We start from the raw sequence: 23923 nt of genomic DNA, 5'->3' as shown, positions 1-23923 counted from the left end.
CACTACACCACCACTCACTCTGGGCCACCCCAGCACCCCCCAAGTGCACTTATGGGGCTGCTGAAATCTCAATTATGAGGAAAAACCTTAAAGACATGTAAACTTCAACAATTCACCAAAAATCAGCCCTCTGCCCAAATCCTTTGAAAAAATTCAGGTAGCTTCCTTGCCCCTACCTGGCACTACCACCAACCCCACACCACTCTAGGCCACCCTTTTCTCCCCGACGTGAAGCAATACACCCTCCATTCTACCTAATGGGGGAAAACCTTAAAAACGCGTAAACTTCAGAAATTCACCAAAAATCAGCCCTCTGCCCAATCACTCTGCAATTGGGGTGGTAGCCTCCACCCATTAGGCACTACCACCCCACCCCACTCTTTTGGCCCAGATCCCACGTTATGTCCCCGATCTGCCCTGAAGACACTAAAACTTCAACAATTCACCAAAAATCAGCCCTTTGCCCAATCCCTCTGAAATTGGGGTGGTAACCTCCACCCATTAGGCACTACCACCCCAGCCCACTATTTTGCCCCTGGGACCCGAAATTCGAGCAGACGTCACATCAGACCTTTTTGCATTGAAGTCAATGGGAGGCAAAAAGGCGGGAAATTCAAATAGATGTCATAGCACAAAATGGAGGGGGGGGAAGAAGGCCACAAAATGGAGGTCCAAAACATCCGAATATTTCTGATCCAAAACAGGGGTGATTCGTTTTGGATCCGAAATTTTTTCGGATCTCTTCGGGGGTGATTCGGTTCAGATCTGAATCACCCGAAATTCGCTGTTTCGGGTACAGATCATTGAATTTCGGTGTTCTGTTTCAGTTCTGTCTTTAAGATATTCCCCTCAGGGAATGGAGCCACTCTGGGTTCCAAGTTCCCTCCCTGGCATCTCCAAGATAGGGCTGAGAGATTCCTGCCTGCAACCTTGGAGAAGCCACTGCCAGTCTGTGAAGACAATACTGAGCTAGATAGACCAATGGTCTGACGTGGTATATGGCAGCCTCCTATGTTCCTAAACCTGGGACATTTTGCATGCAAAGCGGATGCTCTACTGAGCTATGATCCCATCCCCACCACCAAGAGATATTAGGTTTGTATTCTGTTTCAGTTCACTGAAAAGAACTCTCCAAACCAATTTTTCTATTTGGGTTGTTAGAGTCAACTTTCTGACTCTACTGGGAAGTTGCTTTATCCAACTTGTGGTTGAGGGTCATGATTCTTGCTTTCTGATGTGAGAGGTCCTGGGATCAGTCATCACACAAGACTATACACTGGGGGGTAGAGGAGTTCAGAGGAGGGCCATAGCTCAGTGATAGAAAGCTGCTGGTAGTCAGTGTGCAGTGGCAAGACTGAGGTAGGTGGGTCAAGGGACTGCCAGCGTGTCAAAGGTAAATGATTTGCGTGCAATGTTTTCTCAAGACAATAGCCCTTGAACTCTCTCTGTCCTCAGGTTTATTGACATAGCAATACAAATGCATGTAACAAAGCCCCAATTTTTATTAATGAAAAGCAACCTTAGGTGACTTTAATTTTGAGCAAAAAAGTATAGATGGGGTACTTAACCCTTTCCCCTCTAGTCGTTTCCCCACTAAAAATCATCTTGCAACTCCCCATCCAATAAGTTCCAAATGCATATTTTTATTTGTAAATATGCACCTGGAACCCACCACCAGTGGGGGGCGGGAGAATAAAGAAAAATAGCTGGTGGTGAAAGGGTTATTCACTTCTCCTTGTTCTTCTGCTCAACATTCCAGCTTCCTGAGACTACTTTTCATATATTTCCCAAATAGTCAGAGCTTCATTAGATACATTTGTGTGCAGTGTGAAGTTTGCCCCTGTATAAACACAACGAGTATGCCTTGGCATCTGAAATACAGACAGTTAAATTGTAGGGTGTTGAGGGCAATAAAAAATAATCTAATGCCTGGCTGAACTCTCATATGAAGGGAAATGGGGGATTTGCTTTGCTGCAAAGAGTATGAAAAAGGTAAACAATAAAAACCTAAAAATTTCATAAAGTGATACCGTTCTCTTAATTTCCCAATACAAGAATGAAAGGGACAGTCAGTACCGCAAGACAGAAAATGTAGAATGCTATATTTGAAATATTTGAAATGTGGACTTTATTACTATGAGATATTAGCATGTCCCAAAAGGCAATGGAGCAATATATCTGAACTGTCCCCTTTTCCTCACACAGATGAGGTTAGTTTTAATAATGAAATCCATTTTATTTTCTCCCCCAGTCAATCCCTCTTCAGTGACCCCCGCAAACTCTGCTGTGAGTCATTCTAAAGGTAATCTCTTACATATCTGAAGTACTTTAGGGATGGGCTGGCCAATACTCCACTCTTCCATTCATGCAGGGCTGCACAACATACAGCCCGCGGGCCGAATCTGGCCCATGGGCACGTTTTTGCCGGCCTGAGGTGGAAGAAGACTACTGCCACCCACCGCCCACAGGTGGACAGTAGGAATGGTGATGAAGTGGCATGCAGCTTGTAGGTGCAGGGCCGCTTGCCTCCTGGTGCCACGTGCTCTGGCTCCCCAAGCATTAGACGACTGCTACGCTGCTGCCACCAGAGGAGGGGCACCGCTTACCTCCCACCAGCTCCCAAGCCCCTCTGCCTCCACCAGGGTTGGGAGCTTGCTGAGAATGAGGGTGTGCATGCACCCTAATGGAGACATAGGGTGTCTGCGGACCCTCATTATCAGCCTGCACCCGGCCCTGATGGAGGCATCGGGGCTCAGGAGCCCAGGCCAGCAGCAAGGGAAGTCAGTAGCACTCCTACCACCCACCCATCTGCCCTGGCTTTGGAGCCCATCTGCCTCCGTCAAGGCTGGGAGCCGGCTGAGAATATTCCTGATGTCTCCAGCAGCAGCCCAATGGTTGTGAGCCCCCAAATGGCTCAGGAGCCAGGACAAGCAGTGGCAGGAGGCGAGCAGCCTGCAGTAGCCTGCCCCTTTGGCACCATTCCTGCTGCCCGCCCACCCACTCACGAGGGTGGAAAGCTGAGGGCCAGTGGCTTCAGCGGTTAATTTACTTTCAATTCAATTTATTTTAATTAATCTCATTTTAATTTGATGCGATTCCATTTATTTAATTGATGAACTAATGCATTAATATCATTTATTTAATAATCAATGCCCTACATCTCGGGCCTAAAAACTGACCTTGGCCCCTGCACACCAGGGTCCTTGAGTGGTGCACCCCTGCATTAAATGCATATCAAACATGTTCGACAACATGGTATGCAATAATGAAAGCCCAGTTTGACTCTTGTCATCATTGGGTTGAAGTGAAACTAGAAGAGCACTTTCTAATTTTCTGATAACTCAATATAACAATATTCTTTACTCAGAAAGACTGTATTTGTGGCATTAGAAGTGTCAAATGGTTACTTTATGTGCGCTCATATAGTTTCTCTCAAACAAGGTAAAATCTCATGCCTTGTGATGGACACCCACGGGGGAATGGAGCACTCCAGTTCTTTTCCCATTCTCTATTCCCCACCCACTTCAGCTGTGTACCCAGCCCATCCAATAGAACTTAAGCGAGCCATTGAGAAAAAAGCCAGGGTCTGGTCTGAAGGCACCTGATGCAACAACCTTGCTGAAGCTAAGCAGGTCTGAATCTGGGCAGTGCACTGCCTAGAAGGGAGCCCACCTGAAAACTCTGTGTATACCACCTTGAGTCCCTCCATGGAATAAACGGTTGGATGTCAAATATTTGGGTTTAGTCTTGACAAGGGATTATGCTTCTTGGTGATGCCAGAGTGCGGCAGAACTGGTCTTTATGTATAGTTCTTTGGAAGAAATCTTTTAGAGGAAATTTTAAATTAAATTAGCATGTCAGCCTATATAAGAAGCTAACCAGAGCTGCACATCTCTGATTCTCTCCAACCCCAGCAACAGTATTCAAAGGCTGGATGTGCTTGACTTTGTTAGGCTGCAGATATAGAGAAATGAAACATGTCTAGCCAATTATATACTCTTGTAAAGATTTCTTTCAACTATTTTTTCTTTAGTGTTTATCTGTTTCTTAAACTTAAAAAAATCTCCTTAAATTAATGTATTTGTGAGGTGAGATTTGTTTATAATCTTTTTACATTTGCATTTAACTTAATTGTCTATAATGTTTGTTTGTTTATTTATTCAATGTATATAACACCTTTCCTGAAGCGGCCCAGGGAGGTTTACATTAAAATCAGAAACACAGAATAAAACAATTAAAATCAAGAAACATATAAACCAGAATACATCTCATTAAAAGTAAGGTTAAAATTAGATATCATTAAAAGCCAGGCTGACGGGATGGGTCTTTAAGGCTCTCCTGAAGGCCCCCAAGAAGATAATCCTCTTATATCCATGAGGAGCACGTTCTACAGCCTAGGGGCGGCAATTGAGAAGGCCAAATCCAGGTTGCCACCAGATGAACTGGTGGCACCTGAAGATGGACTCCTCCTGATGATCTTAATGAGCGGTGGGGATCTTGTCGAGAAAGGCACTCTCTCAGGTAACTCAGACCTAAGCTATTTAGGGCTTTAAAGGCAATAACCAGCACTTTGTACTTTGCCTGGAAACATATCGGCAGCCAGTACAACTTTGTAAAAACAGGTATAATGTAGTCTCTCTGGGATATCCCAGAGACCAATCTGGCTGCCACATTTCGAACTAACTGAAGTTTCTGAACAAAGGCAGCCCTATATAGAACACATTGCACTAGTCCAACCTGGAAGTTACCAGCTGGAATACCACTGCTATCAGTCATTTTTCTCAAGGAATGGGTAAAATTGTCAAATCAATCACAGCTGGTAAAAAGCACTCCTGGCCACAGCCTCAACCTGAGACACCCAGGTGAGATCCGGATCCAAGAGCACTCCTGAGCTATGAACCTGTTCTTTCTGGGGAAGTGTAACTCTTTCCAGAACAGGAAATTCTAACCCATCTTGCAGATTATGATCCCTAACAATGAACACCTCCATCTTGCTTGGATTCTGCTTCAGTTTATTATCCCTCATCCGGCCCATTGCTGCCTGTGGGCAGGCATTTAAGGGGGTATTGCAATTTCCTTGATGACAAAGAAAAATAGATTTGGGTGTCATCAGCATATCAATAACACCCAGCACCAAATCCCATGATGACCTCACCCAGTGCTTTCATGTAGATGTTAAAAAGCATTGCTGACAGAATAGAACCCTGAGGGACTCCATATAGCAGCTCTCATTTTGAAGAGCAGCTGTCACCAAGCACCACCATCTGAAATCTACCTGAGATGTAGGAGTGGAAGCACTGTAAAACAGTGCCTCCTATCTCCAAATCCTCAGGCAATCCAGAAGGATACCATGGTTGATGGAATCAAAAGCCACTGAGAGAACCAAAAGAACCAGCAGAGTCACATTTCCTCTGAGCAAAGATAATCTATCAGGCTGACTAAGGCTATCTCAATGCCATAAACTGCCCTAAAGCCAGTTTGAAATGATCAGTTTCCTCCAAGACCACTTGGAGCTGGTCAGCTACCACCCTCTCAGTCATCTTAACCAACCATGGGAGGTTGAAAACTGGCCTATAATTATCCAACATCCAGGGGATCAAGAGCAAGCTTCTTAATAAGAGGTCAAACCATTGCTTCCTTCAAACAAGGTGGCATCCTGCCCTCCCACAGAGAGATAATAATGATATCTACAGCACCAACAACCTCCCTGCAAGGTGAAATCAGTCATGCTGGGCAAGGATCCAAAGACAGGTGGTAGGCCATACCACTCCATGCAGTTTGTCCATATCCTCAAGAAATTGTCATTTATGTTCTGCAAATTGTCAGGCAGATGGCTTTGATATTATGACCAACAGAATATTCAGAGATTATAATGGTAAAATGTTGGAACAACTTCTTATCTTAACCATTTACCATTATGTTGAACAATAAATAATTAGTTTTTAAAAGCTATGTCTAATTATTCCAAACTCAAGTGAATGCATTATGGAGTACAGGAGTGGCCAATATAGTTAAGATAAGGAGTTGTTCCAACATTTTGCTATTATAATCTCTGAATATTCTATTGGTCATAACATCAAAGCCATCTGCCAAATCTGCCGGACCATTTGCAGGCATAAGCTAGGAGGAGGCACCATTCCTCTATATTTGTAGATCTGATGTAAAATGATGGAGATACCACAGTTTTTAAATGGACTCATAAACTCTAGTAAACAAGTGTTTGCTTTTTTGCCATCAGATAACATATTTTATAATGTATTTAATGTCCCTTCAATCATAAAAAAAAATTCAGGTAAATGCTGAAGCATAATCCTGTGTTATTTTGTATTTCCAGTATTTCCTGAGTTATTAGCCTCTGAAGTCCCCATAACAATAGGATAAAATCAACCAAGGGCACCTGTAATTGATTTTGCCCACTGAGGTTTCTGAAGCCAGAGTTGGAAGGGGCAAGTCCTGGTAATTTCTGGAGAGTGACCCCTTGGTTCTGACATAGCTGTTTGAGGAGGCTCTAGGACCACTCTGGCCCTATTATACTTAAACAAACATTCCCTTCCCCCCCTTTTCCTTGATGGGCTTTTATTTTCTTCCCTTCATTGAGGCAAGGGCCTTGCGAGGGCACACAAAGTGGGGTGAAGTGGCAAGCAAACTTGGGAAGGGACACAAGACGGCAGCAAAGTGGCAGGGGGCTTGCTAGGGCAGACAAGGATGGTGGTGGCATTTGAACATGACATTTCCTCATCAGAGATTTAGTGTCCATGAGAATGGAGGCTCTACTTAATCAGCGTGGGTAAGAGCTTCTGTTAAACATCCCTTCCCACAGTGCCCAATCAGATTTTCCTTTTCAAAAAAGCCTGGAAATTCAGTCATCCCAAAACCTTTGCTTTATGATGAGAGTTAAGATGCTTTCAGTTTTCATTTGTGCTCTAAAACATGAGTAAACTGCAAGTAAAGGTGCCCATCTTAACTTCTATACCATATAAGAATTTTTTTAAAATCCCAATCAGTTTGACATCAAGTGTCTTTATACATTCAAATCTTCACCAAATGTGAGAAGAGAGTATAGTGGCCATCCCTGGGGAGGGCTTTCCAGAGTGTTAGCACCACATCTGAAAATCCTTTGGCTAGCGTCCAGATTAAATTACTCCAGAGAAGTCCGATTGAAATTAATAGCCCACAGGAGGATCAGCCCTGGGAACAGCTGATGAACTTCCAATGTACACTTTGAAACCAGAGTTCTAAGCTCAGAGGTTTCAGCTTCGTAAGCAAGAAAACGATGCTGTGTCCCCTTGGAATGATTTAAGTTTTTCTTTCTAGGGTTGGCACTGAAATTTCACACAAATGAAATTGAAGCAAATTTCAGGTTCCTCAAAAGGTGAATCTTCAAGGAAGCCAAATAGGTTGCCATAAGACAAATGACATAAGACAGCCCTGCTGGATCAGGCCCAAGGTCCATCTTCTAGTCCAACCTCCTGTTTCACACAGTGGCCCACCGGATGCCTCCGGGAAGCCCACAGTCAAGAGCTGAGGCCATGCCCTCTCTCTTACTGTTACTCCCCTACAACTGGTATTTAGAAGCATCTTGCCTCTGAGGCTGACCTATAGCTCTCAGACTAGTAGCCACAGATTATGAGGCTATTTTCATGACCAGGCAAAACCTGGCTAAGGGAGCCTAGCCTGACTTCGCCTGGTCGTGTGCTCTAATGGGAGCTGCACGGCTCTTGGCAGCAAGCCTTTCTAAATGCCCCTCCCCTTAAACGAGGTTAGCTCCACTAACCCCTTTTATTGGATTGTGTGTCACTGTGGCAGGGCTCCATGGCGACTCATGAGGAGACCCCCGACCAGGAGGCTCCATGGCGACTCATGAGGAGACCCAATGCCAGGAGGCTACAACAAGCTTCCTGGCATTGGGGGGCTCCCCAGAATGCCCCACGCACTCACGCAGGGCATTCTTGGACTTCTGGGGGCCAGGAGGCCCTCGATCCCCACCACTCCAACTGGCTCCGAGATGGAGCTGGTAATAGTGTGGGCGGCCCATCTAGCCACTGAAGGCGAGCTCTCTGCTCATCTGCGGGGAGAGCGGGTTAAGCCCACTCTCCCCGCAACCCCCTTCATGGCTCTCCACACTGCTGAGCCTTAATCTGTCCTCCATGAATCTATCTAAACCAGAGATGCACAAATCAAATGCCCCATTGGGCCAGAACCATCCATGACTTAGTGCATGGGGACCAGTCAATTTTAAGCACATTAATTATTGTATTAAATTATTAAAAATACTAAAGGAGTTATAGTTACTTGATGATCTCCCCTGTTAAGGGACCCACAATTTTTAACCAATGATTTTGGCCATTAAAGAGGCCTTATTCCTGCCAAGACAGTGGGGCACCTGGAGTGCATGCTAGCCCCAAATAAATGCTCTCTCCTCACCCTAAATCACTGTCACTTTCAGGTTGCAATCCTAGTCATGGTTACTAGGGAGTAAGCTTCGCTGGGTACACCATGGGACATCTTTCTGAGTAAACATGCATAAGATAGTATGGTAAGGCAATCCCCAGCTCCAGTGATACTGCAGGATAGTCCTACCTGGGGGCCAGTAAAAAAAAGTCCCTGCAGGCTGGATCTGGCCCCCAGGCCTTATGCTGTGTGGGCCTGATCTAAACCAGGGATTCTCAACATGTGGGTCCCCAGATGTAATTGGACTTCAACTCTCATAATTCCCAACCAAAGGCCACTGGGGCTGGGGATTATGGGAGTTGAAGTCCAATAACATCTGGGGACACACACGTTGAGAAACCCTGATCTAAACCCTTCTTAAAGCTGTCCAGGCTGGTAGCCGCCAACACATATTGTGGCAGAGAATTCAGTAGGTTAATTGTGTTAAAAAGTACTTCCTTTTGTCACTCCTAAATTTCCTGGCCTTCAGTTTCATGAGATGACCCATGGTTCTAGTGTTGAGAGAGACAGAGAGAAATTTCTCTATCCACTCTCTCTACTCCATGCATAAGTTTATACACCTTTACCAGGTCTCTCCATTAGTTGCCTCTTTTCCAAACTAAAAAGCCCCAGATGCTGTAGCCTTGGAAGGTGCTCCAGGCCCTTCAGAGATTAAGACTGCAGCTTCTTCTCTGAGTTATTTCTACCTATCTCTGTTAGTGCACGAATTTGAGTTGCCTTCCCCTGCTCTTAGAGGGGGGGGAAGTATATGCTGACATTAAAAACAGCACAGCAGTAACAAGGCAAATCATATTTGGTATGATTTCCTCAGAGTGCCATTTACTCTTCTCAAAGTGATTAATTCTGTGCTACTGCCTAGAAGTGAAGCTGTATTGTCCCTTAGAAGAGCGCTCTAATGAAGGTTAGCACTTCTTCATTTCCAAAAATGCTTTAGCGGCATTTACTAATTCATCTTTGCAACTTCCCTGCAATGTAAGTGGGTAATAATATCATTATGCCTGCTTTATATGGAGCTAGAGAAGCCCAAAGGTATTGCAAAAGCCAGTGACAGAAAGGACAGTAGAAACGTAGGATGTTGGTGGCTTTCTCGGGAGCTCTGACTTTAAAACCTGCTGCTTCTCTGGGCAACTTTACAAAACATTTCACAACAGAAAAAAAATCAGTGGCTGACATTCCGCGCAACGCGCCATCAGCCTTGTAACAGAGCATTTGTGCACTTCCGTTAAATCTTACAAATCAATTATATGTGGGCAACAACTACATAAATCAGCAGTGAGCACCACACATCAGCTGGCTCAAGATCCAACTGTGATGTTGCGCCCAACTATTTATCATGTCCTGTTGTGATGTGGCATACTGGACCCATCACATGGACTCACCTACAGGTGTGAAGTTAGGTCACTAGGTGAACGTCTGGCCCAAGGGCAGATCTGTGAAGGGTCACGCATTGCAGTGGTCAGCAAGCCAAGGTCGGGAGCAGTGTTCCCTCTAACAGGGATTCCCAGATGTTGTTGACTACAACTCCCATAGTCCCCAAGCAAAAGCCATTTTGCTGAGACTATTCTCATGGGCTAAAGTAAACTGGGCTAAAGGAGCCCAGCCCGGTTTCCCCCCATCGTGAGAACCACCGGGCTCATGTGCGAGCCCGGTGGTTCTCTGGCAGCTAGCCCACTAAATTAGCCCTCCCCTTAAATGAGGTCAGCAGAGTGCATTTTGGCGATCATGAGTTGCGACAAGTTGTGACGAGTGAGTTTGGTGACATCACTGTGGCGACTTGTGAGGAGACCCCTGCTGTGAGGCTAAAACAAGGCTCCCAGTCCTGAGGGCCCAGCACATCCTGGGACTTCCAGGGGCCAGGCAGCCCCTGATCCCCGCAGCACCTACTAGCTCCGTGATGGAGCCAGTAGTCATGTGGGGGGCCAATCCGGCCTCCCAGGGCTCCGTGGGTGATCATCTGTGAGGAGAGCGGGCTAAGCTGAACCCTCCCAGGCTCTACACACTGCTCATTTGTAGAGCCTACCTGTTAGAGGGAACACTGGTCAGGAGCAGAGGACACAGAGAGGCTATTCACACGATGGGGTGAAATTGGGCTAGCGGAGGTGTGTGAACCACCATGCTTGGCTGCGAGCCCAGCGGTTCCTAGGTGGGTAACGTGCCTAACTACCCTGCTGTAAAACTAGCAAGTGCTCCGCAAACCTGGTTTTAAAGATCATGAGTAGCCGCAGCGCAACTCCGTGCCATGGTTACTCATGAGTAGAGCCCAGGAGGGGAGGTGAAAAGCCACCTCCCAGCTCCAGAGGTCTCCCCAGTATGCCCTGTGCACGCGCGCAGGGCATACTGGAGCTTCCGGGGGCCACGCGGCCCCTGAGCTCCCCAGCCCTTGCCGGCTCCGTCACAGAGCCGGCAATCGTGTGGGCAGCTGATCTGGCCGCCCAGGGCTCCCGCTCTGCTTAGCCCGCTCTCAACGCTCACCCTTCCAAACTGGGTCTCACTGATTGTGAGACCCAGCTCAGAGTTTATGAAGAACAGGCAGGAGTCAAGGTCAAGGAAGCAGAGGTCCAGAACCAAGGAGTCAAACACAAAGTGGGCAGGAGACAGCGTCAAGCAAACTGAGGTCAGAGTCAGGAAATCAAATCTACACTGAGTGCACAGAAGTCAAGGTTAGACAAACATAGGTCAGGAATGGGAGAATCAGGTATATACCCATTATCCGGGGTAAGGCTAGGGCAGGACAAGGCTTCTACAAGCAGCAAAAGGAAGAGCTGAACGGAGCCTTGATATGCCCCTCTACTTTGAACCCTGCCTCTGGCTCCCACTTCCCCGCAGCAGATGCCAGATTTAAATGCCTTATTTTGCAGGCATTGGCTCAAGCAGAGTTGAGGACCCTCAGCTTCATCCAGCTGGTCCTCAGAGGAGTCCTCTAAATCTGAGGTTACAGGCAAGGGGGTATCCTCTGGCTGTTATGGAGGTGGTGGATCTGATGGGGCTTCCCATCCAGACCCACCCCCCAAACTGCCCATGTCCTCCCCATCTGAGGAGTTTCTGAACCTGGGACCATGATACTGTTTTGCTTTCCTGTTCAGAGCTATCCAAGGTCCTGACCCATCTCTTCTGGGAGCTGTCCAAGGTCTATGTCCCTCCTGCCCCTGCTTCTTGCCTCAGCAGTGGCTCCAGATCAACAACAAATAGTTATATACCACTTTACAACAAAAGTTCCCAAAGTGGTTTATGCAGAGAAATAATAAATACATAAATAAGATGGATCCCTGTCCCCAGAGGGCTCACAATCTAAAAAGAAACATAAGATAAACACCAGCAACCATCACTGAAAGTACTGTGCTGGGAGTGGATAGGGCCAATTATTCTCTCTCTGATAAATAAAGAGAATAACCACATTTAAAAGGTGCCTCTTTGCCTAGTTAGCAGCACAGCCTGGAACTAGATGATACCCCAGACTGTTTTAAATAGTATCAATTAATAGATTAACAAGAAGATTCAAAAACATAAACCTACAAGGTTAGCAGACTAATTTTCCCATCATCAAATTCCCAATACAGAGCAATTTAAACTATTTCCTTCAGATCATAATTTAGCAACTCAACTTATTTATTTACTATTTCTCTCTGTAAACCGCCCTGAGCCATTTTTGGAAGGGTGGTATAGAAATTGAATGAATGAATGAATGATAGATAGATAGATAGATAGATAGATAGATAGATAGATAGATAGATAGATAGATAACCAAGTTCTAATATGCAACACACTTTTTCAGGCTTCTCCACTTGTTTCTTGCTGCTCAGCAATCAAATGTTGGCTTGACAGCACTTAATCAATCAAAATCAATAGTCATGTTTCCCAGTTCCTCCCCTGCACATCCCCACCACCCCCAACAGTCTTAGCAAGTTTCTAAGGTTTACAGATTTCTCTGACATAGTTAAAGCAATGTCCTGTCACAAAAAGCATGACCCAGTGAGGCGAGATGGAGCTTGACCATATTGGTGTTGCAGCATCCTGTATAGCTTCCATTAAGCAAGTTGCTACAACAAAGGCCAGAGGTGAAATTTGTTATTTATTTACTACATGTTAATAATGCCACATCTGTCAGCTCTGGGCAGTTCACAACAGACCTAATTAAAACCAGCAAAACAATCAAAACCTAAAACTATTTAGAACAATTTTTTAAAAAACCTGGAAGGATAGATCAAAAGTAAGCCTTAAGGGCTTTCTTGAAGTCCAGTAATGTTGGTAAGCCTCAAATTTATGCAGGGAGCACATTCCACAGCCTAGGAGCAGCTGCAGAGAAGGTCCAATCCTGAGTCACCACTAGACTAAAGAGGTTGACTTTTCCAGGTGACCTTAATGTGCAGTGGGGATCATGCAGAAAGTGTTGCTATGTAAGGTGACCAGGATCAAAGCTGATCAGGGCTTTAAAGGTAATAACCAGCACTTTGTATTTTGCCTGGAAACATATCGGCAGCCAGTGCAACTATTTGAATACAGGTATAATATGGTCTCTCCGGGTTGCCCCAGAGACCAATCTGGCTGTTGCATTTTGAATTGAAGTATCTGGACTACATACAAAGGCAGCCTTACATAGAGCTCATTGCAGTAGAAATGAGATCTTAAGTGTCTCCAGGCACAGACTATCCCTCCGAGGTTCTGTCTTCCTGTCCAGAAAGCACAGCGATTTAAAGGGGCAGTCCTATGACTTGGAGTCTAGCACTTCTCAGAATCATCAAGTCCCTCTTGGCCCATTGTTGGTGCTGTTGAACAGGCTTGCAAAAACACAAGGCCTGTGGATTTGAAGAGGCCCCAGTTCACTTGGGGCTCAGGCTCAGCGAATGTCAGTTGAAGGGCCACTGTTTCTGAGGTCTCCTCTTCCAGGCTCTCCCAACAGGCTGGCTCAGGCTTCAACCTGGTTTTAGGGTCAAAGGCTGTAACTGGGCCTGGAGCTTCACCAGTCCAACTGATCCCCCTTCTTTGGGGGTCAGGCTTCCTCTCTGTCTGTTTTAAAATGGCAGCTTTAAAGACATTCTTTTCATCAGGCCATAGGTTAAATCAAGGAAACTACACTACTAGTGTTTATGTGTTTTTATATTGGTTTATACTGCTGCTGCTCTAATGCTGGTTTTATACTGGTTTTACTGATTGTTGTTGTTGCTGTTGCTGCTTTTTGTTTTGGTTTTATCATTCTACTTTTGTATGACAGATTACTTTTTTCATTTGGCTGGGGTGAGGAAAGAGTGAAAAAAGTTATTTCTTTCTTACGGGTGTTCCAGGAACGATTCCTGCACATAGAACGAGTTCAGTCAGCTCAAAAGCCACAGCCAGGACGTCTGCTGGTAAGTTATGATACGTCTCTTTTCCATTGCTAAAGTAGTTAGCTTTCATTTTTAAAAGAAAAAAATATGGACTACAGTAAAAAAAATAACCATGAGTCTTATTGTGTAATGATTGGAGTAGGGTCTCAAACATACAGCCTGTGGGCCACATAGTTAATTTTTGTGGCCAGCAGTCAGCAGTGACTCAAGGCATTTGCCCGCATGAGTCTGCAAAGCACTGCTTTGCCCCCTCGCTGACCTTTCCCACCTCCCCACCACTCCTCCTTGGGCCAGAACTTGGAGGTGCCATCCCTTGTCCCAGCTCTCACGTTCCCCCTCACTGCCCCGCTTGGCTTCTCCCACTCTTCGTTTGCTTATCTCCTATTTCCATGCCCCGAGTCAGAGTCCACAGATGACACACATCTTCTCTCCTCCCGTGCCAGCCTCCTCCTCCCAGGGTGTGCTCTATTTGCTCACCCACTGCTGCTGTTCTTGCTGTAATAGCATGCATTTGGCTGTTTTGCCCACTCGAGGTCCATCAGTTGTCGTTCCTGCTCCTGTCAGGAGCACCAGCTGGCTCACTCACTCGCCCGTCCTTCCATTATGCACCACCGCTTGTATCCTCAGAATTGCACCGCTCTGCTTCATCTCCTCCATTCAAGCATCCCATAGAAGCTCCAAGGAAAGGACTCATAGGAGTGCAATGTTGGGGAGACAAGCAGCAGGGGAAAATGGAGGGAAAGGAAAGTGAGTGAACAGCAACCACAACAGATAGACTGAGATGGATGAAGCAGCCAGGTGCATGCTGCTACAGTAAGAGCAGGTGGGCAGGCAGACAGACTGAGGCTATTCTCACAATCGGCCAAAAGTGGGCTAAGGGAGCCTAGCCCGCTTTTGGGTGAGCATGAGAACCACTGGGCTCACAGGCTCAAAGCAGGTAACCTGCTGAAGTCGCCCTCACCTAAAATGAGGTTAACGGAGAGAGCGCTCCATTAACTGCATTTTTAAAAATCATGTATTGCCACTCTGCGGCAACACTCAAGGAGACTCCTGGGCTCAGGGGTCTCTCCAGCATGCCCTGTGCACTTGCGTCGGCTATCCTGGAACTTCCAGGGGCCACATGGCCCCTGATCCCCGCAGTCTCCGCCGGCTCCATGATGGAGCCCGCAGTCGTGTGGGCGGCCAATCCAACTGCCCAGGGCTGCTGCCTTGATCGCCTGTGGGGAGAGTGGGCTAAGCCTGCTCTCCCCACTAACACCCTTATGGCGAGTCTCACTGATCATGAGACTTGCCTCACTGTGTCCCAGGAAGGGGAGGAGAGGATGGGTGTTGCTTATGGATTCTGGCCCACAGGGTAAGGAAAAAGGAAGGAAAGAAACTAAGAGAGAAAAGAACTGTGTCGAGGAAGAGCCAGGAACTAGGGATGAGCAAACTGGCTCAAGGTCAAGCCAGTTTGTCATTAAACTGGGCTGGCTTGAGGGCACACCCTTGAACTGGACAAGGCTCAGTTTGGCTTGACCTCGAGCCAAACCCACTGAGCCAGCTTGAAGCCAGTTCGGGGGGTTCTATGTTTAAAGAAAGTGTAATAATTTTTTTAGATGTGGCCTGACCCAGCTTTGCAGAGGCCCATTGGGCATGCATGGCGGCCTCCAAAATGGCTGCCGTCACCGGAAGAAGGGCCAGAATGCCCCTAAAATGGGCCAAACCGGCCCTTTTTAGAATGGGAGAAGGCTGGTGAGAGAGGGGGAGATGGCAGACCCACCACCACCACAGCTGCCGCTGCCAATCCGGACCCGGTGGTGAGTCTTTTTTACACTTAGAACCCTCGAATGGGCTCGAATCCAAGCCGAGCTGTTGGAATGTCGGGGGGCACAAAACCAAACATGCCCAATTCGGTTCAAGTCCGCTCCAGACTTGAACCAAACTGGGCAAACCAGTTTTGGGCACACCCCTACCAGGAATGGGGAAAGGGGTGGAACAGGCATCTCCTGGAACAGGAGACCTGCAACAGGCAAATGGGATGATACTCATTGTGGAGGGTGGGGTGCCCACACTTGCTGCCCTGCCATTGAAGGCCATCACCTCAGTTTACCTCATAATAGAGCACCCCTGCCTGCAATGGAGGAAGACTGGTACTGTGGTGCTAGTATTACACTTTCATGTATGGGTTGTTTAACAATTGGCAGTGTAATCCAGTCTTGCAAGATTCCCTAAACTTTCCATATAAATGAAACACAATAACAACAACAATTAAATTATAACTTTGCACTTTAAAGTTTCTTTCTTAAACACAAACAGAATTTTCAAAATAAAATTAAAAAAGGTTAGAGACTTGCTCAGACTCATGTGTCCAAACTGAGGTTTTTTCCTTTTGGTGGTGTTGACTTGTTTAGAATTCTTTCTTTGCTGTGGCGTTAAGACACAGTCTGTTTCTGAATCCCCTTCTTGAAAGCCTGAAAGCAATAAATATTAGGGGTATGCATTTTGGAATTTTCTTGTTTCATTGCTGGTCTACGACTGAAATAAAGTATTACTTACTTACTTGTTTCTATTTGTATCCGAATCGAAACACCCCCGTTTGGTTTTGTACCCAAATTTTCTGAATCCGAATCAGCCCTGTTTTGTTTTGTAGCCGAATTTTCCAAATCCGAATCAATTTGGATTTTTAAAAAGGGTCCAAGGGCAAAAAGAGTGGGTGGTGGTGGTAGTGTCCAATGGGTGGAAGCTACCACCCAAATTTCAAAGGAATTAGGCAAAGGGCTGATTTTTTGTGAATTTTTAAAGTTTACACATCTTGAAGAATTTTCCCATAGGGAATAATGTGGATTCCAGCAAATGTATCACTTCAAATCAAGGGGAAAGGGATGACCCAGAGCGGAGTGTGGTGGGTGGTAGTGCCCAATGGGGGCAAGGAAACTTCCAGAATTATCTCAAAAGAATTAGGAACATAGGAAACTGCCATATACTGAGTCAGACCATTGGTCTATCTAGCTCAGTATTGTCTTCACAGACTGGCAGCGGCTTCTCCAAGGTTGCAGGCAGGAATCTCTCACCGCCCTATCTTGGAGAAGCCAGGGAGGGAACTTGAAACCTTCTGCTCTTCCCAGAGCAGCTTCATCCCCTGAGGGGAATATCTTGCAGTGCTCACACATCAAGTCTCCCATTCATATGCAACCAGGGCAGATCCTGCTTAGCTATGGGGACAAGTCATGCTCAGCCACAAGACCAGTTCTCCTCTCCATTGGGCAAAGGGCTGATCTTTTGTAAATTGTTGAAGTTTACGTGTCTTTTAAGATTTCTCCCATAGGGAATAATGGAGGTTTCAGCAGCCCCATAATTCCACTTGGGGGGCACTGGGGTTTCCCAGAGCAAGGGGTTGTGTAGTGCACATAGGGTGCCAATCACCTCAATACCCACAAGCCCTTGGGGTACTGGGTTTTGTGTTTCTGAGGTGTTCATTGTAGATTCTCTGGTAGCATATGAGATTTTCAGTGAAAAACAAGAATCCACTCTCATATGCTACCAGAGAATCTACACTCAAAACACCACAGAATCAACAGAACCCAGCACCCCATGGGTTAGCAATCCTTCCCCTGGCCAATGTGGGGTCAGTAAAGAGTGGCAAGAAGCAAAAGAGCCAATGGGGAACAAGGAAGGAATTGTCAGCAGGTCAGCCCATGATTTAGGTCACCGATCAGAAGGCTGGAAGGGTGGGAAATTCAAAGAGATGTCAAACACAAAATGGAGACTGACTCAGAGATAACAACAAAACGTGTTGTAGCTGAAACAGGGACGTTTTGTTTTGTATACAAAACTTTTGGATCTGGAAAATGGGTGTTTTGTTTTGTCTACAGAACACCCGAAACAGGCTGTTTTGGGTACAAAACATTTTGTATCCGAAACGTTTCGCACATCCCTAATAAATATAGGCTTAACAAATAAACAGCCCACAAGAGCTCTCTCTGCAGGGACCTTCTTCTACAGGCCTCTGGACCTTCTAAAGAGGATTGCACCATATATATATTTACCATATATGGTAGTCCCTGTTCAACTTGCAGCCCCCTACTGGACAAGCATATATCACCTGATGTTTTAACCCTTAAAGAGCAGGGGTTACACTAGCAACGAACTGAGATAGTGTTGGGCAGTGGGCACACCTTATACACAGGGGATGAGAGCCCATCCCCTGGGATGCATCTGTAATACATGCCTCAGAGGGGTGGCCTTTCACAGAGAGAGGTGAGTGCCTCTCACCTCTTCTCATGTGATTTCAGTTGCGGAAAGGCTACTGTCTTGCTTGTTTTCATTTGCTATTTTATACATTTTTATACTGCCAAAAACATCTCTCTTGCTAGCTCACAGAGGACTGAAATGCAAAAACTAAAAACAACTGCACATTTAAACCCATTTTAAATCAAAGCCATTTGGAATGTGAAATGTATTGATGCATGCTTCAGAGGTTGGCTTCTCGTGAGGAGAGAGGAGCAAGAGAGGCCCCGTTCAACAGGACTGTGCCCTGCATTCAAGGACACTTCCATATACTCTTCCAGCAAGTGCTTTAGCATCATGTTTTATGATGTGCTACTGTATATCATATAATGATAAAATATTTATATTTTTAAAATTAAAAATATAAATTATAATATTCCTTTTTACGCTGTGGCCTCCCCAGTGAACCATTTTGACTGTCAGGCTTCCTCTTTTTCACCTTCAAATAGTAGGTGTGAAAGATTTCTTTTTCATCACACCGAAATCAAGGAAATTATGATACTAGTATATATATGCTTTTATATTGGTTTATGCTACTTTTGATCTTATGCTGGTTTTATATTGGTTTTCATAGTGGTTTCTACTGACTATTACTGCTACTTTTGTGTTGGTTTTATTATTATATTTTCATAGAGCATATTACATTACTTATATTAGATTGCGAGCCCTTTGGGAACTGGGAACCATCTTATTTATGATTTATTATTCTATGTAAACTGCATTGAGAACCTTTGTGGAAAATATACAAGAATATAGTGTGTGTGTATTTGTGTGTATGTATAAAATATTATATTTAATATATTTATATACTATATAGCAGCATAATGTTTGGCAGGGTTTGGCAGGGGCTAGAGTAAGTGAAAAAATTGTAACTTCTTTCTTCCAGGAGATGCAAAAGGAACTCCTAGCCCAGCTAACAGCGCAAATTCAACACTCCCATCAACACAGGGCACACCCACTTCACTGACAGCCAACGGCACCATTGGCCGTAAGTTATCATGTTTCTTTTTTCCACTGCTAAATAGTTAGTCACACCTTTTAAGAAAAAAATGTGTGGTACACTTTTTAAAAAGTCATATGGTCATATTCTTGTGAAAGAATTCAGGCTTTCAGAGAGGGGCTGTGTCACATTCCAAGTGCACAGAAGGTCACCCAAGGGTCAGAGGAGGTTATAGTCCCAAACAGCAAGAAGGGAAGTCCTTAGTACATGGCTGGCAGGAGGCAGTCAAATTTATTTATTTATTTTATTTTTGCATTGATGTCCCACTCTTCCTCCAGGGAGCTCAGAGTGATGTATATGGTTACGTTTATCCTCACAACAACCCTGTGAGGTAGGCTAGGCTGAGAGATATGTGACTGGATGAGAGTCACCCAGTGAGTTTCATGGCTGAATGGGGATTTGAACTCAGGTCTCCCCGGTCCTAGTCCAACACTCATGAGAACAGGCCCAAGACCCATCCAGTCCAGCATCTGTTTCACACATTGGCCCACCAGATGCCTCTGAGAAGCCCACAGGCAAAAGGTGAAGGCATGCCCTCTCTCTTGCTGTTGCTCCCCTGCAACTGGTATCTAGAGGCCTCTTGCCTCTGAGGCTGGAGGTGGCCTATAGCCCCCAGACCAGTAGCCATTGATAGACCTGTCCTCCATTAATTTCTCTAAGCCCCATTTCGAGTCATCCAAGCTTATGTCCACCACCACATCCCATGGCAGAGAATTCCATAGAATTCTGTGCTGTGTGAAAAAGTACTTCCTTTTGTTGGCCCTAAATTTCCAGGCCTTCAGTTTAATGGGATGACCCCTGACTCTAGTGTAGTGAGAGAGGGAGAAAAATCTCTCTATGTCTACTCTCTCCATTCAATGCATGCTTTTATACACCTCTATCATGTCTCCGCAGAGTCACCTCTTTTCCAAACTAAAAAGCCCCAGCTGCTGTAGCCTTGCCTCATAAGAAGGTGCTCCAGGCTCCTAATCATCTTGGCTGCCTCTCTGCACCTTTTCCGGTTCTATAATTTCCTTCTTAAGATCTGGTGACCAGAACTGCATGCTATACTCCAAATGTGGCCGCAACATAGATTTGTATAAGGACATTATAATATTAGCATTTTTATTTTCAATCCCCTTCTTAATAATCCCTAGCATGGAATTGCTGCCGCACACTGAGTCAAGACTTTCAACGAGGTGTCCACCATGACCCCAAGATCCCTCTCCTGGTCAGTCACTGACAGCTCAGAACCCATCAGTGTATATATGAAGTTGGGTATCATTGCCCCAATATGCATCACTTTACACTTGCTTATACTGACCCACATTTGCCATTTTGTTGCTCACTCACCTAGTTTGGAGAGAGCCTTTTAGAGCTACTCACAATCTATTTTGGATTTCACTACCCTAAATAGTTTGGTATCATCTGCAGATTTGGCCACTTTACTAGTTATCCCAACTTTAGATCATTTATGAACAAGTTAAAGAGCACTGGTCCTAGTACAGATCGCTGGGGGACCCCACTTCTTGCTTCCCTCCATTGTGAAAACTGTCCATTTATTCCTACCCTCTGTTTGCTGTCCTTCAACCAGTTACCAATCCACACATGAGCCTGTCCCCTTATCCCATGACTGCTAAATTTAATCAAGAGCCTTTTAGTGGGGAACTTTGTCAAAAGCTTTTTGGAAGTCTAAGTATACTATGTCAACCGAACCAGCTTTATGCACATGCCTGTTGACACTCTCAAAGAACTCCAAAAGGTTAGTGAGACAAGACTTCTCCATGCAGAAGCCATGCTGGTTTTCCTTTAGCAGGGCCTGTTCTATATGTTTCACAATGTTGTCCTTAAGTATGCTTTCCATCAATTTACCTGGCACAAAGGTTAAGCTAACTGGCCTGTAATTTTCCGGATCCCTCTGGATCCAGTTTTTGAAAATGGCAGTTACATTCGCTACATTCCAGTTTTCTGGTACAGAGCCTGATTGTAGGGATGAGTTGCATATTTCGCTAGGAGACCAGCAATTTCACATTTGAGTTCCTTCATAACTCTTGGGTGGATGCCATCTGGCCTTGGCAATTTGTTAATTTTTAATTTTTCAAGACAGTTTGGAACATCCTCTCTCATCACCTCAAATTGGCCAGTTCTTCAGCCTCCAAGCCTAAGAAAATCAATTCCAGAGTGGGTATGGTCAGTATCCTCTGCTGTGAAGACAGATGCAGAGAAGTCATTCAGCTCCTCTGCAATCTCCTCCTTAATAATCCCTTTCACACCCTCATCATCATCATCTAAGGGTCCAACCTCCTCCCTTGCAGGTTTTCTGCTTCTGATATATTTAAAGAAGTGATTGTTATTCCCCTTGACACTTCTAGCTATATGCTCCTCAAACCCTCTTTTTGCAACCCTTATTGTCACCTTGCATTTCTTTTGCCAGAGTTTTTGTTCCTTTCTGTTCTCTTCATTCGGACAGGACTTCCATTTTCTGAAGCAATTCTTCCTCCCTTTTATAGATTCCTGACTATACATGTTAGCCATGCTCCACCCTGAACTTGGTGGTACCCTTCCTCCTTCTTTGTATCCATTCCAACTCAGCTTCTATTATTGTGGTTTTGAATAAGTTTCATGCTTTCTGGAGTGATTTGACCCTCCTGGCTTAGGAAGGGGCATAGGAAGTCACCTTATACTGAGTAAGATCATTGGTCCATCTAGCTCAGTGTTTTCTACAGCAACTGGCAATGGTTGTTGTTGTTGTTGTTGTTGTTGTTGTTTTACATTTATATCCCGCTCTTCCTCCAAGGAGCCCAGAGCAGTGTACTACATACTTAGATTTCTCCTCACAACAACCCTGTGAAGTAGGTTAGACTGAGAGAGAAGTGACTGGCCCAGAGTCACCCAGCAAGTCTCATGGCTGAATAGGGATTTGAACTTGGGTCTCCGCGGTCCTAGTCCAGCACTCTAATCACTGCACCATGCTGGTTCTCCAGGGTTTGAGGCAGGAGTCTTTCCCAGCCATACCAGAGATGCCAGGGACTGAACCTGGGACCTTATGAATGCCAAGCAGATGCCAAGCAGATGCTCTACCACTGAGCTATGGCCCCATCCCCTATGGGGATGGACAACCATGAGGGTAGCTACATTGGCTGTGGCACAACACTCCTTGAGGCTATTCTCACGATTGCCAAAAAGCGGGCCTGCTTTCTGGTGAGCGTGAGAACCACCGGGCTAGCAGGGAAGCCCGGTGTCCTCAAAGCAGGTAACCCACTTAATGAGCCCTCCCCTTAGATGAGTTTAGTGGAGCGATCATGTATTGCTGTGGCACGGCTCCATGCCATGGAAACACACAAGGAGACCCCCACTGGGAGGCTGAAACAAACCTCCCGGCCCTGGGGATCTCTCTAGGATGCCCTGCATGTTCACGTGGGGCATCCTGGAACTTCCGGGGGCCACATAGCCCCGGATTCCTGCAGCCCCTGCCGGATCTTTGATGGAGCCAGCAGTTGTGTGGTTGGCCAATCCGGCCATCCAGGGCTTCCTGCCTGATCATCTGCAGGGAGAGCGGGCTAAGCCCGCTCTCCCTGCTAACCCGCTCTCGGTGAGTCTCACTGATTGTGAGATTCGCCTCCTTATCTTACGCCTCGTAATAGTCTCTCTGAATGGAATAACAACTGATAACCAAGGAACCATTGGACCCTCCCTATGCCCCCCTTCCCTTTATCTCTTTGTCCTCATATCAGTATTTCCCTGCTGGGTGACCTTCACTCACTCTACTACCCGTGGCCACCATCCAGCTTTTCTCAAATTATTTGCACATTCACCATTGCTGCCTCTTCTGCCCGCAACTTCCAGAGAGCATAGAGCGAGTGCATACTCCCAGAATACACTTGCCTCTATCTCCCACCCACCTTAAAATCTTTCCACAAAACCCCACCATTTTGTAAAAGGAAACCACTGGGCCACCCCACCCCAGGCTATGCAGATTCCATCAGGACAGAAGTATTAGGGAAGGTGGGATTTGAGGTTTTGCTATATCAGATTTAAGGAGAAAGACATCAAAATGCTAAAGGAGCCCAGTCCAGTTTTGCATGCGTGTGTGAACCCTCAGGATTGGGCCAATCCCGGCAGCACCACAGCGGCAAACCCGCCAAACTAGCCACCCATTAAAACGAGATTAAGGGAGTGAGTGCTCCCTTAACCCCATTTTTCTGATCGTCTGTGTGGAGCCTGGGGAGGGGAGATCCCCATGATGCACTGCGCACTCGCACACTGCATCATGGTATTCCCATGGGCTGGGACAACACCATCCCGTTGCATCGGTTGTCTGTGGGGAAGGTAGGTTTAACCTGCCTTCTCCTCAGCCTGCTCTGGAGCCCTGCTCACTACTCCATGAGAAGAAGCTCACTCACTGAGTCAGCTCCATAAGCAGGGCATTTCAACACCCTGCTTCTGCAGCTGGGGTGTGTGTGCTCCACAAAAGGAAGTTTAAATGTTCTGCTTTTGGATCCTACTTGTCCCATAATGCACCAGGAAGGGCACAACCCTCCCAGGGTGTAAGGGAGCTAGCCGGCTCCTAAATATGTGTGAAAGGGTGCATGGCTTTGCTGCCACCAGGAAAGAGAGGGAGAGGAGAGGAGCTAGTTGAGTGGCCAGTGTGCCACAATTTGCACAGAAGGTTAAGTGTGCTGCCATATAAAAAGTATCGGGAAGCAGTGACTAAGGTTCCACTGACGAGTTCCAGAATTAAAGTTGCTGTCTGGAAATGTTTTACCAAAGGGGTAGGCAAGGTACAATACTTCAGCATTTTGCCGACGTTCAATTCATGTGATTCTCACATAACTCAGAACAGGTTCTGACATATCTGCATAAGGTCAGGTTTTCTCTTGAAGGTATTTTGAATGCCACTACA

At 45.9% G+C, this 23923-nt stretch overlaps 1 protein-coding gene across 8 annotated transcripts in view; it reads left to right on the top strand.

Annotated features, from left to right (window-relative positions):
• EMCN (endomucin) overlaps nt 1-23923 on the top strand; it is a 92313-nt gene that overhangs the window by 28285 nt on the left and 40105 nt on the right. For 7 of the 8 annotated variants that reach the window (XM_053257939.1, XM_053257936.1, XM_053257941.1 and 4 more), the window contains exons 3-5: nt 2252-2302; nt 13731-13793; nt 18928-19029. In XM_053257939.1, the coding sequence (XP_053113914.1) occupies nt 2252-2302; nt 13731-13793; nt 18928-19029 (216 nt within the window). The remainder of the gene's footprint in view (nt 1-2251; nt 2303-13730; nt 13794-18927; nt 19030-23923) is intronic. The other variant, XM_053257938.1, reaches the window with a different exon arrangement.

The sequence above is a fragment of the Hemicordylus capensis genome, chromosome 5, assembly GCF_027244095.1.
Source record: "Hemicordylus capensis ecotype Gifberg chromosome 5, rHemCap1.1.pri, whole genome shotgun sequence".
Classification (NCBI taxonomy): Eukaryota; Metazoa; Chordata; class Lepidosauria; order Squamata; family Cordylidae; genus Hemicordylus; species Hemicordylus capensis.
The sequence above is the reverse complement of the archived record's forward strand: the minus strand, read 5'-3'. Positions and strand labels throughout refer to the sequence as shown.